This window comes from Sminthopsis crassicaudata, chromosome 5, assembly GCF_048593235.1.
Source record: "Sminthopsis crassicaudata isolate SCR6 chromosome 5, ASM4859323v1, whole genome shotgun sequence".
Taxonomy (NCBI): domain Eukaryota; kingdom Metazoa; phylum Chordata; class Mammalia; order Dasyuromorphia; family Dasyuridae; genus Sminthopsis; species Sminthopsis crassicaudata.
The window spans coordinates 50,517,355-50,530,197 of record NC_133621.1 but is presented as its reverse complement, the minus strand read 5'-3'; the positions used below and the strand labels follow the sequence as shown (position 1 = coordinate 50,530,197).

General features: G+C 33.0%; 2 protein-coding genes across 2 annotated transcripts in view; one reads left to right on the top strand and one right to left on the bottom strand.

Annotated features, from left to right (window-relative positions):
• ACBD7 (acyl-CoA binding domain containing 7) overlaps positions 1–10,402 on the top strand; it is a 12,477-nt gene extending 2,075 nt beyond the window's left edge. Inside the window, exons 2-4 of the mRNA XM_074266659.1 lie at positions 9,772–9,889; positions 10,007–10,069; positions 10,157–10,402. Of these exons, the coding sequence (XP_074122760.1) occupies positions 9,772–9,889; positions 10,007–10,069; positions 10,157–10,230 (255 nt within the window). The 3' untranslated portion in view covers positions 10,231–10,402. The remainder of the gene's footprint in view (positions 1–9,771; positions 9,890–10,006; positions 10,070–10,156) is intronic.
• A 918-nt stretch (positions 10,403–11,320) lies between these two features.
• OLAH (oleoyl-ACP hydrolase) overlaps positions 11,321–12,843 on the bottom strand; it is a 58,968-nt gene continuing 57,445 nt past the window's right edge. The window contains exon 8 of the mRNA XM_074266658.1: positions 11,321–12,359. Within this exon, the coding sequence (XP_074122759.1) occupies positions 12,223–12,359 (137 nt within the window). The 3' untranslated portion in view covers positions 11,321–12,222. The remainder of the gene's footprint in view (positions 12,360–12,843) is intronic.

The following is a 12,843-nucleotide window of genomic DNA, read 5'->3' as shown; positions in this document are numbered from 1 at the left end:
TCAGTTAGTTTATTTCTATAATTTGCTCTTTAGAATAACCTATATGTGAAGATGTGGACTAACTTTTAACACAGTTATCTCTTTGTTTGAGCTAAAGAGAATTCCAAAAAACCTGAATTATCACATGTAAATTGTAAAAGCAATCATTGACATTACCAAGATTGAGGGGGAAGAGATGAATGTTTTTAACCTCTTCCTGCCAGTTATCATATAATTGTTAAATCAACATGGAAAACGACAGCAAACATCCCAGAGGACATAGAAACTCAGGCAAACAGTAACAGATTGTTAGCTGAGAAACAGAATTGGCAGCATAAGCACAATTTATTCATTGGTATGCTCCAGCAGAAACTGGGTAAGCTTTTCTTATCTCCTTTCAGCCTTACAACTAACTGCCTTGGAAGCTGCTAGATTCCACCCTCCACCCTCAGAGAGTTTCAGGTGGAGGAGCTTTTTTTTTTTTTTTTTTTTTTTTTTTTTTTTTTTAAAAAGCATTTTATTTATTTAAGACTTTTAAAATACAAAATAGGGTGGGGGAAGAAAGTAGAAAAAAAACCAAAAAGATAGCAAAGGGATAAAAATGTAATTTGTATAGCAAAATATAAGAGTAGACACAAAATCTGTAACAATAAATTTCCATTTCAAGAAAATGTATATAATAATAGAATACATTGTATTCAGAACTGTCCATCTTTTCTTTGCTTTCTTATAGATTTTCTTTTGTTTTATGCTGGGCACTTTTTACTTTATACTTTTGGAAGAACTTTTAGAGGGCAACAATTTTGACATATCAAAATAAGACTCCTCTTCAATATACCTGACAAGAATTTCCTTTGAAAACCTCCAAGGAGGTGGAGCTCACTACTCCATGAGTCCATTCCACTTTTGGATAGCTCAAAATGTTAGGCAATATTCCTTACGGATTGCTCTTAGTTCCTTTTTTTGAAGTCAACAAGATTAAATCAAACACCTTTTTCACATGATAGCCTTTCAAATGGTGTCCTTGAAGTTAGCTACCATATCCTTCCTAAACCTTTTCTTCTCAGTTCCTTCAATGTAGCTTCAGATGAAATGATCCCAAAGCCTTTCATTGCTCTGGTCCCCTTCCTCTGGATATTTTTTCCAACTTTATTTCCCAGCTTTTGAGAGGAATTTTTGGTCACAGCAATTTTGAAGATCAGGGCTTGGAATTCGCCTTAATGACAAGCGTACTTGTATTAACACAATTATGACTCTTTGAAATATCTGGATTCTCCTCCCATCACAATACAGAAGTACCTTATTCCCCAGGTAGCTCATGGTTGTTACAGTAGTTGGGAAGGGAGATTTTCTCCTTTCTTGCAGGCAGCCAAGTTCTCCCTTGACTATAGCTAATTCTTGAAAGGATATGTTTCTAGTGTGCTGAGTCCCTATAGAAACAATGAAAATTGAAATATGATTTCCTAGCCTATCCCTCACGACATTTAAACTCATAAAGTAGTTCTGTTTTAGATATTTGTGTTTCAGCATTTTAAGGATATATGATTTTTGTTAGGATATGTGTTTTCTCCATTAATTTGGATGGCAACCCTAGTATAGTATATGACCTTTAACATTTTTTAGTTATATTACACATTGAATGGGCAATTATAAGCCCCTCTTACAATGTAGTTTTTCTTGGCACTTAGAATGAATTGATTACAACTGAATTTAGCTTTGACTTTTCTGGTAATTTATTTAAATATGGGAAATTGTATTTTATCATTCTTGATTATAGACAAACTTGCATATGTTTTTTTTAATCAGAGTTAAACTTTTTCTTGGAACTGGGTTCAAAGAAGAATACTCTTACATAGAGGCATTAAGTTATATAATTTCTTTCAACCACAGTTCTATGAAGGTCTAAAAATGTTTCTTACATCTTCTGATATCAACATTCTGAAGAAGCATTTCCCTTTTTATGGAACATAATCCAGAATATCAGTGAAGTTATTTCTATCAGGCACTAAGGTAACCTGTTCTAAAGTCATTTATTTCTGATGTTGTCAGAGAATAAAGTTCTAGGGATTTAAAGAAATGAATGATGTGCTTATTAAACATCTCTTTCAAATATTAAAATTCTCATTCAAGCCTTTGGCAAGAATTAGATCACCACCAAGCAATTCATAGTTGAATTCTCTGAGATGCACTCAATTGACCAGGTATGGTGACACATAGCTATATTCTCTGCTACTGGGGAGGCTGGAGTTGGTTGGTCACTTGAGATAGATAATTCTGTCTGCGATGCAGTTAAAAGCAGGTCATCATGTTACCTAGGGAGGGTCCAAATTGGCTGGCCTGCATCAATAACATATTGATCATTTTGGAGATCAGGCTGTGAGTGGCTACAGAAAATCTCTGGGAGAGAGAGATAGTCTTTCTCTTTAAAAAATGCACTAAAAAGCCCAGATGGCTGTTATTGCTGTTGTTGTTTGTCCTTCTTTCTGGAAGAGGACCATGATATCAGGGAGGTGATGCCATGAACATGCAAATAAATTGGATTCAAGTGAGAAATGGATATACAAAATCATCAGTTTCACTTTCTCCTCTGTAACCATCTGGGTCTAGTGGCAAGATATAGATCAAGACAACTGGAGATTGCCCTTCTTAGTCAGTACACATATCTGATGTATTGTATTCAAGAATGATCACCACATTAAACACAGGACCAAGTTGGCGGCCATAAAATTATCTTTTACAGAAACTGTGGGTGTTTAGCCTGAAGAAAGACAAAGAAGGCAAGCATGATTTTTTTGTTTGTTTGTTTGTTTTTAACTATTTGAAGAGTGAAACTAGGGAAGCAGAAAGACTTATTTTCTAGGACCAAGAAGAGAGCATAGACAATGGATAAAAGAAGCCTAATAGTTTTCTCATCTAGAGGTCACTGTCCAAATGAAATCAGAGCTCCTAATATCAATAACAACAAAACATGAATACTTTTCTTAGAGGGAGAAGATTTTATTCAAGGTCAGATTTCAGCAGTTTATAAATAGAATTTTCTTAGTCTCAGATATTGAGTTGTTATTGAAAAAAGTAGCCTCTAGGCTAGGATGGTATAGTGGATAGAGCACTAGCCCTGAAGTCAGAAGGAGATGAGTTCAAATCTAGCCTCAGACACTTCACACTTCCTAGCTGTGTGACTCTGGGCAAGTCATTTAACCCCAATTTTCTCACCAGAAAAAAAAATTAAAGAAAAAAAAAAGAAAAAGTACCCCATATTCTCTTAGTCCTAAATGTATGGGATACAAGATTTTTGTGAAGAATCAAGAAGCTGACTTGTAATTTTTGCTCAGATAAGGGCTGCCTCAGACCCAGGCCATGAAAGGTAGATATAGTCAACATTTTCCTTAAAAATGAGCTGGTAGTGAGGTAAGGCAATAATTGAGGCTCTGGATTTGGGAGTTAGGATGGCCTGAAATCAAACCTTAATAAACACTTACTAGCTGTGTGATCCTGGGCAAATCACTTGACTTTAGTGCTTCAATTTCCCCATGTATAAAATGAAGAGGTTGAATTCAGTGCTCTCTGATGCCAGTGGCACAGTATAGAAAAAGCTGGACTTGGAATTAGGGAGACATGAGTTCAAATCTATTTTCAGAAATTTACTAGCTTTGTTAACCTGATTAAGTCTTTAATCTTTGTCAGCCACATTTTCATCAGTTCTAAAATAAGATAATTATAGCACACAGTATTGTTATGAGAATAAAATGAGATAATACTTATGAAGAGCTTTGCAAACCTTAATGCATCAACATTCTCTTCCAAAGTCCTTTCTCATTCTAACGCAATAATCTTATGAGTCTTTGCTTACGCATTTTGGATAAGTAGTTGGATAAAATCCTGAGTTCTGCATCATGGAACAGGAAAAATGCAATTTTGGTCTGACATATTCTAAAAAAAAAAAAAAAAAGTATCATGGGCAATTAACTCTTATCATTAAAAAAAAACTCAGTCTGACTCTGTAGAATAACTGATTTTGAGTAATAATCATAATGACAATACTAATCTTTGTGTAAGACTGTAAGACTTGCAAAGCAGCTTTATACATACAGTCTCATTTTGTGCACACAATGGCTATGGGAGGTTATTATTCTCATTTCAAAAATAAGGAAATTGTGGTGAAGGGGTCCAGTTGAGCTGTGATTTGATAGGCTTGTTAGAATAAGTTAGCTATGGAGTATATCCCACTTCAAAGTAGTTGAAGGAAGAATTGTTTAATATTATCCATTTGAATGGTAGGGATAGTTGCCCACATGTGATTTTTGTTTTCATTTAAATAATATTTTAGCTGGGGGTGGGGACTGGGGAGGCAGCAATAAATATGGATTTCCAGCTTCTTTCTTTTTCTTTTCTTTTTTTTTTTAATAGCAAAAGACCCATTTCTTAAATATATAAGTGATATTTAAACAGTTTCCCTTGTTGGGTTTTTTTTTTTTTTTGGTGGGGGAGGGTTCTAGTGAGGCAGCAAATTGTTACCTTTTCTAGGTCTATTCTTTAGTATAATATTCTTTAGTCAGTACAATCTACTGACTGAGCAAAGAAGAGAGATAAGAAATTGGGAGGAAGTCTGACTCATCCCATGCTGATTTTGCAAATTTGTTAGATACATTCTCACGGTTTTGTCTGGACTTCAAGTATTCTTCTCATAGAGGGTGAACATTAGCTCATAAAGGGCTTCATGGAAAAACAAAGATTAAAGGTGCCATCAATTTGCTCACAATTACATTTTGTATTTAATTCATTTCTTCTGAGCCAGTCACCAAACTCAAGGGTGTGCTAAAGATGCAGCAAACAGTCAATATTCACTCAAAACTTTTTGTTTAGTATTGTATGTAATGGGGTCTTTAGCATCCTTGGGATAGACCAGTAGGTCTTTGGTACAGGTTAGAACAGGCTCTAAAATAGCCTCTCCAACTTTAGTGTGGGGTAGTCCTTGGAAATGATCAGTTACCATGCTATATAAGGGTTTGATTCTAGTTTGAGGTATTTGTCATCCTGTGTTTAAATTCTATTTGATTTTGCTTGGTTTTTAAATGTTATTTATTTTACCATGCTGTGCAAAGATTAGTTGGAAGAAATGGGGAAGTGTAGGTTGATGAAGAAAATATTTGAGGGTATTTGATATGATATAGGAGTTCTGGGCCTAGTAAAAAAAGACCACAGTTCAAATCTTTCCTCAAATACTTACTAGCTGCTTGACTCTGGGTATAACATCTAACCCCTTAGTTTCTTTATTTGCTAGGTGGAGAAAATAATACACCTACCCCCAAGGGTGGTTCTTTGTATATAGTAAGTGCTTAATAAATGATTTTTTTCATCATTCCTTGAAAATATTTCGCAAACTTTAAAACACATTGTACATAGTATTATTGGTATTATAATCAGCAAACATTTTTCTTGGCCACAGAAGGCACAGCTAAGAATGATAGATAGAAGTTGCAGATAAGCTAATTTAGGTGTCTTATAAAGAAGTCCTTTATATTTCTTGCAGATAATATCCAAAAGCAAAATTGGTTGATTCAGAAGATAGTTATTTCTTTCTCACTAGAGAAATTCAAGTAAAGGCTAGATGACCATTTGTTGGAATAGGTTATAAAGAAAAGTATGGGTTGGCCTACATGGCTAGTCAACTGTAAGTTTCAATGATTCTGTGACAACAGATATATGGGTTATTACCAGGCCTGTCACTGTTGCCTTTTCAGTTTGGCATGATTTGTTAGATCATCTCCATATTCAAGTTAGAGAAAAAAAGCAAGTATAATATTTGAAGTGAGAGATTTACTTAGTGAAGATAAATAAATCAAGTGTTTGAATTCATCCTGTGGAAAGAAGCCAAACTTGAAGAATTAATTAGAGTAAGTAATTTGGTTCACCATTCAATATGTGATCTAAAAAATAATCAGTCATCATAAAAGTCTCAGGAGACCTTTTTATCTTTAGTATTTGAGTATATGTTTTAAAGTGGGAAAACAAATAAGATCCTAGCTAGAAAGGCCAGTAGTGTCTACAAAATACAGAAGAAATACATTTTTAGGATGGCATCATTGAATTAAATCATTTTGTCAACAATCAACAATAGTTTATTAAAGGATCTATTATTAAGTTCCAGACACTGTGCTAGCTCTTGGGATACAAAGACAAAATGGAAACAGTTCCTGCCTTCAAGAAACATATTCTATCATGGTAAACAACACCTATATTTATGAGAGAAGTTACAGTTTCCTCCAAGTTCCTGTAGTGAACTATACTTATTACTTTAGGGTCCTAGGGATAATCCTCGTGGATGATTGTTCCTGTCAGCCCTACAGATCATGAGCCCCTACTTATGTATTATCACAAACAATAAACTACTAATACTCAACATTAATGAAAACATTTACTAAAAATGCAAATCAAATACATACTATTTACATAACATCCAATCCATATACCTGAATCAAACTCTCTTACCAAAGCACATGGTAGTGTACGTGATGAGAATAAGTTCTCTCTAAGGAGAACACATATTTGGATTATATGTGTCTTGGGGAACTCACAACACTGAAACTATCAAATTCAATAGCCTTTTTTGGTCTCGGAAATTATCCCATAAAAATTCCTTGATGAGTGTAGTTCTTGTGTGAACAAATATTTCCACTGCTAAACTGAGCTAATCTACAATGTGACAGACTAGATATAACATCTCAGCTGAACTATATTTGATCCATGAGGATTCTACTCTGGTGCTCCACTTCTGAATTATTATGAAATGAATTAATGAAAAAGCACATATTAAGTGCTTACTATGTAACTTGCATTGGTCTGATCAGTAGGACACACTAACTTAACTCTAACATAGAGGTGCCATTTTGGACCTCTTTGAGAATGAAGAACAACAGACCATGTACCAAGCATTATACTAGATACAGGAAATGAAAATGTAAGCAATCCCTGCTTGAAAGGAACTTAAATTCTAAGTGGGAAGACAATACATAAAGAGCTTGAATATTCTTTTAAAAGATTGCATATGTGGATTTCATCCACACACTTCAATTAATCTTTAAGAGCAAAACTTACATACTACTTACATTTTCCACTAATTAATTTCATTCATTTTTCATTAATTCAAATATGGAATTTTTGGAAAATGGAATGAATGGAATGGAAAAAATGGAATGGAAAAAAAAGTACCTGATATATAAAATGGTGAACTTATATTACACATGGACACACAAGGCCTTATCCTCTTTTGTAGTTTCTTTTTCTCTCTCCTGTGTTCTTTCCTTCCCTTTTTTTTTGGTATCATCTTGTAAATGTTTTCTTTTATCTTCCTGAGATTAGAGTAGTGGAAAGCAAGTTTTGCCAGCAAGGTCAGCATCTTTATAGACTTAGTAATTTTTAAAAAAACTTTTTGCAAAATTGACAAAAACATATATTTTTAGTTTTCCTTATACATTTGTGAGACAGGCATAAAATTACTTCCTATGTCCTTTTAAATTTAAGATTATATTTACTAATGAAGTAAATGGCAGAAGGCATCTAGAGATTGGTAAGTAGACTGTTGAAGTATTTGAAAATAGTGTCACACAAGGAATACTAAAGGGAAGTAGCAGTATTTATTTTAAAAAATCACATGTCTTCTTTTTTCTTCTGTTCCTGCCATCATTCTTATATAGACCCTTGTCACTTCACATCTAGAATATGGCAATAGCCTTTTAGCTAATTTCCTTTTTAAAGTCTTCCCCCACTTTAGGAAAATCTTCCACTCAATTATGAAAGTCTCCTCTACCTCTCACCCCTATATGAATTGTTATCCAGTAGGACTAGAATAGGAATAGTAGGCTGGATTGTTATAAAATAATGAGTCCTCCTTTTTGAATGACCAAGCATAGACATTTTTCAGAGGTGATGTAGGAGGCATTTATTGAATGGAGGTTGTACTAAATGACCCTGAAGATGCCTTCCTATTTTGGCATCTACTTATTAAGCTTTTACAATAAAAAACCTAAAAACTTTATATATAGATGATTATTGAAAGTCTTTGCACTAGTTTTAAGGCTAACTACATTTAAGAAATGGATCAGTTTCTTTCCATAGAATATCTTGAGGGAAAGATAATATCTTTTCTTTTTTAGGTCTCACATTTCAATTTTTATCAAAATTAACTTATTCACTTAAAGAGAATGGTTCTGGGAATGCAGGCTAACAGGAAGATATCTCTTAAATTGATTACTGGAAATTTTACTATTTTTATATAATAATTTTTCTCCTTATAACATTTGTCAAAGTTTGTATTCAAATATGTTTAAAAGTATTATACATGTTTAATCTATATCAGATTGCCTGCTATCTTGGGGAGTGGGGAAGTGAGGGAGGAAGTGAGAAAAATATGGAACACAAAATCTTACAAAAATGAATGTTAAAAACTATCTTTACATATATTTGGAAAAATAAAATACTATTGAAAAAATAGAAAAAATGTTGTTCAAGCATATCCTTGTTATTTACAAAGAACAGCTGATTACATTGAGGTGCTACAACTGTGTTGTACAACTTTTTTTCTTGTTTCTTATTTTTAAAACAGCCAAAAACGGAATTCAAAATTTCTCAGTGTTCTTTTAATAAAACAAACTTTCAAATGAAGGCATCAGAGTTTACTTTTCAATAGATAATAGGGCATAGAAGATAAGAGCTTAGAGCAATCAGTTCTAAATAAATATGAATCTAATGAAAATAATCTCATTCTATCCCTGCATTTGCGAAAGAATATATTGTACCAATAATGCATATCTAACTCATAAATATGTAAGAGGTATCTAATTTCCATTTGGCAAAGAAATAAGAAAGGGAAAAAATTATCTGGGCAATAATTATATTACATGTAGCATAATAAGTTATAAACTACCTAATTATAGTATAATGGTTAATAAGCATCATTATCACTTGTATGTATTTTAAGGCTTACAAACTAATTTCCTAATAAGAACCCTGCATTGTAATATTGAAACTTTCATTTTTGTAAGACTCCAAAAGTAACATCTTTTACAGAGGAGGAAACAAGATGCAGAAGTTACATGTCTCAGGCAAATAATTAGTCAACTAATTACTTTTGGAGTCAGGATTTAACACCAAGTCTCTCTCAATTCACAATCAATCTATTGTTCTTTCTGAATCAAGCAGAAAGTTAGAAAGTGCATTAGTAAGTTTTTACTATGTGCCACAATCTGTGCAGTTATGTTTATGCACAAAGTGCTGAGGATGTAAAAATAACCAACAAGTCAGTACGTCCCTTCAAGAAGCTTACATTCTAATGGGAGGAGACTATAAAGAAAGGGGAGCTAGAAAGGTTCTGAGGCAATTGCTGTTGAGATGACAGAGAGCAATGCAAGACCTTTAACTCCCAAGTTGGGGTGGGAGTAAGAATAGAGAGGTGAAGAAAGGAAGGAGAAGAATTATCCCTTAAATTAGGTTTCCAAAGGGGTTAATATCACTCATCCCTGTATTTTGTTATGAATGTAAGGAATGATAATAATAATATGCTTTATATTACACTTTGGGATTTTACAAAGCAGAAAGAAGTAGTTTTATAATTAAGTAGAAATTAGACAGAATATTTCCTAAGACATACTTTAGAATTTAATCAGAGAGCCAGTTAAGCCTTTGGATTCATTTTCCTTAATTCCTATGTCTATTTGTATCTGTTTTACAATAGGCTCATACAAATGAAGTTCTGCCTAGAGGTAGCAAATTGACTTTTTCCTCCTCCCTTTTCAGAATGATTTTCATAATGCTGCTGAAGATGTAAGGAAACTAAAAACAAGGCCAGATGATGAAGAACTCAAAGAGCTTTATGGACTCTACAAACAATCAATTGTTGGAGACATTGACATCGGTACAATATCTACCCATTTTGTAATTGGGCAACAAATTGGGGTTTTGAACAACTATAAAATGTGAATAAACTAATAAAAATGTGAAATTTAACAAAAACCTGTGTTTCTTTTGGCAGAGTGTCCAGGAATGCTCGATTTAAAGGGCAAAGCCAAATGGGAAGCATGGAACCTCCAAAAAGGTGTTTAATTGTTGAATTGGGTAACATATACTTCTTGCTTGCTATGCCAGAAGATTAGCAAACACAATTTGTTTCTTTCCTTTTCAGGTCTGTCAAAGGAAGATGCCATGAGTGCCTATATTTCTAAAGCAAAAGAGCTGATAGAAAAATATGGGATCTAGAATAGTACTCTTTTTTGTCATGAAACTTTCTTAGGATGTGAAATAAACTAACATTTAAGGGAAAAGGTAATATTATTAACTCTTCATGTTTCACCTAACTCCTTAATATGAATTAAAATAGTGAACTATGCAGAAGAAACCTAAATAAAATTTTACTTTAACTCTACAGAAATTTGTGGATTGTTTTGTTTGTTTGTTTTTTTAGAAAAAAAAAAATAAGAGATTGGTGATTGTGTGAAGACTGAACAAAAATGAGAAAATAGCTTCATGCTTACCTGGTCTGAAAACATGACACTTCTGTTTATATACTCTTATTTTAAAGTAAATCCACTAGGGACTTCTACAATAAAAATGATTAACAACAAAAAAATTCTATTAAAAAGCAGATGAAATGCAATTTAAGGCTACAAGTAGAGGAAAGAGGTGATTGATAGTTTCAGAATAAAGTTTTCAGAAGAAAGAAGTGATAGATCCATCATATTATACCACACTCAAATCTCATCTGGAAGACCGTATTCAGTTCTACAAATGGATGTTCATAAGAGTCCCTAAAAGAAGGTGACCATAAATGGTGAAGGGCCTTGAGTCCACAACGTGAGGATCTCTTGAAGGAACTGGGTATATTTAGTCTAGAGAAGATAAAATTTGGAGTGAATACAGCATTATAAAATTAGAACAAGATAGTATCACCTAATTGGCCAATAAGCTCAACTTTCTAATTGAGGAAATGAGGACAAAAAATATTACTTAGTGTCAGGGATGGAAATTTCTCCATGGCATCTATTGTACTCTAAGTCTTTCATTATTATGGCACACATTGACTTTAACAAGTATTGGACAAGAGACACAGTTGGTAATGTAAATTATTTTTGTTAGGTCCTATTACTGAGGAAAGTTCTCCAAACAAGATCAGTTTAAGGGTTAAGAAATAACACACATTTGAAATTCCATATAATTTGTTGTTTATTTTAACCCATAACACCAAAACTCAAAACCAAGTCAAGACTCAAAGTCAAAATGCATTACTATGGCTTTTATTACATAATTATATAATAAAAATTACAAAAATCTGACTTGTTTTATTTATATTTTTATTAGTTTTAAGTTATCCCCAATAAATGTAATAGCAATTCTTTTCAAATAAAAAAAATCTGATTTGATTATTATAAAATCCTCCCCTAATAAGTAAATCAACATTTCAATTTAATTTGATAATTTTTTTATAACCTCTATGCTGAGCAATATTGTAATGGTTATGTTCTATTTTGACAAGCTACTTAATTGTAAATATATTTTCTTTCTTAGTTCTAGTTTACTCCACTCTCAAAGAAGGAGAAAGGGTATATGAAAGTTGATCCTAATTATGTTAATGGTAGAAAAGTAGCCTGGTGTGATATAGGGAGTGTTGAATTTTCAAGTAAAAAGATATCAGTTTTCATTTCATCTCTGACATTAGCTGTGTGATCATAGAGCAAGTCACTTAATTACCGTGCCCCTCAGATAAGTTCTTGGACCTTAGACATGAATTGTTTTGATCTGTTGGTAGAGAACATTCTCATACCAAGAATTTCTCAGAGGTATACAATCACAGAAAGTTTGTGAATTTTTGTGTTAATGGAAACATGGATAAATTCATCTCAATCATTTCTTCAACATTTTTCCATAGGCTAAATAATGGGAAAAGTACACTTATGTTTTATCATTTGTGATAAACCTACAAATGAGAGCCTAATACAAAGAGAAACAATACAATTTGACTGTCTAGTATATTACTTATTTGTTTTGAAGAATCAAAGATTTTTTTTTTTTGGCATATGACAAGAAAGATATTTAATTTTAATAAGTTATCCTGACATTTTTTTTGGAAGCATAGCATTCAATCTATTGATAAATGAGACTGGAATGCACTAAAAGTATACAATTACTTTGTCTTAAATTACTATTATCCACTTAGATTATATTATCCACTAACAACAATTAAAACTCCAAGCATTAGGAAAAATATGACACTTCAAGGCATGTGGTGATGTATTTTATGATGCGAGTCTCATTGGAAGGTTTAATGAGATAAAAGTGATCTCCAGGAAGCTTGCAATTATTCATACTCCCACTGGTTAGGTCCTTCCAGGCTAAGAAATAAACAAAACAATATAGACTTTTAACAATACTTCAAAAGGCCTTTTTTACTCCCACATATTATTATCCTAAGATCTCTCTGGACAGCCTGAGTGCCTTTCTGGTATCCTTTCAATGTTAGGGGAATGCAATTCCTCAGGATTGGGTAGAGTTCAGGGCAAAGTGTCTGGACAGAAGCACATGGGCCACAATGACCTGAGCCATTGGAGGGAATGTCCATATAATGAACTACTAGATAGATCTACTTGTGTAAAAGATTCCTTCTAATAGGGCAGGCTTCTGTGAGGTATCTTTTGTTCCTTATATCTTGTCTATTCTCTTACTTGAAGGCCTATTGATAATTGATACAGTAAGTTCATTTTCTATGCATGTTGGACCCTCTCCACTTAAACTGAATAAGATCTGGTTGACTTCTCTCCATGATTATGTCCTAACATTTAGGTAACATTTAGCTAAATACAAAAGAAACCATTAAGA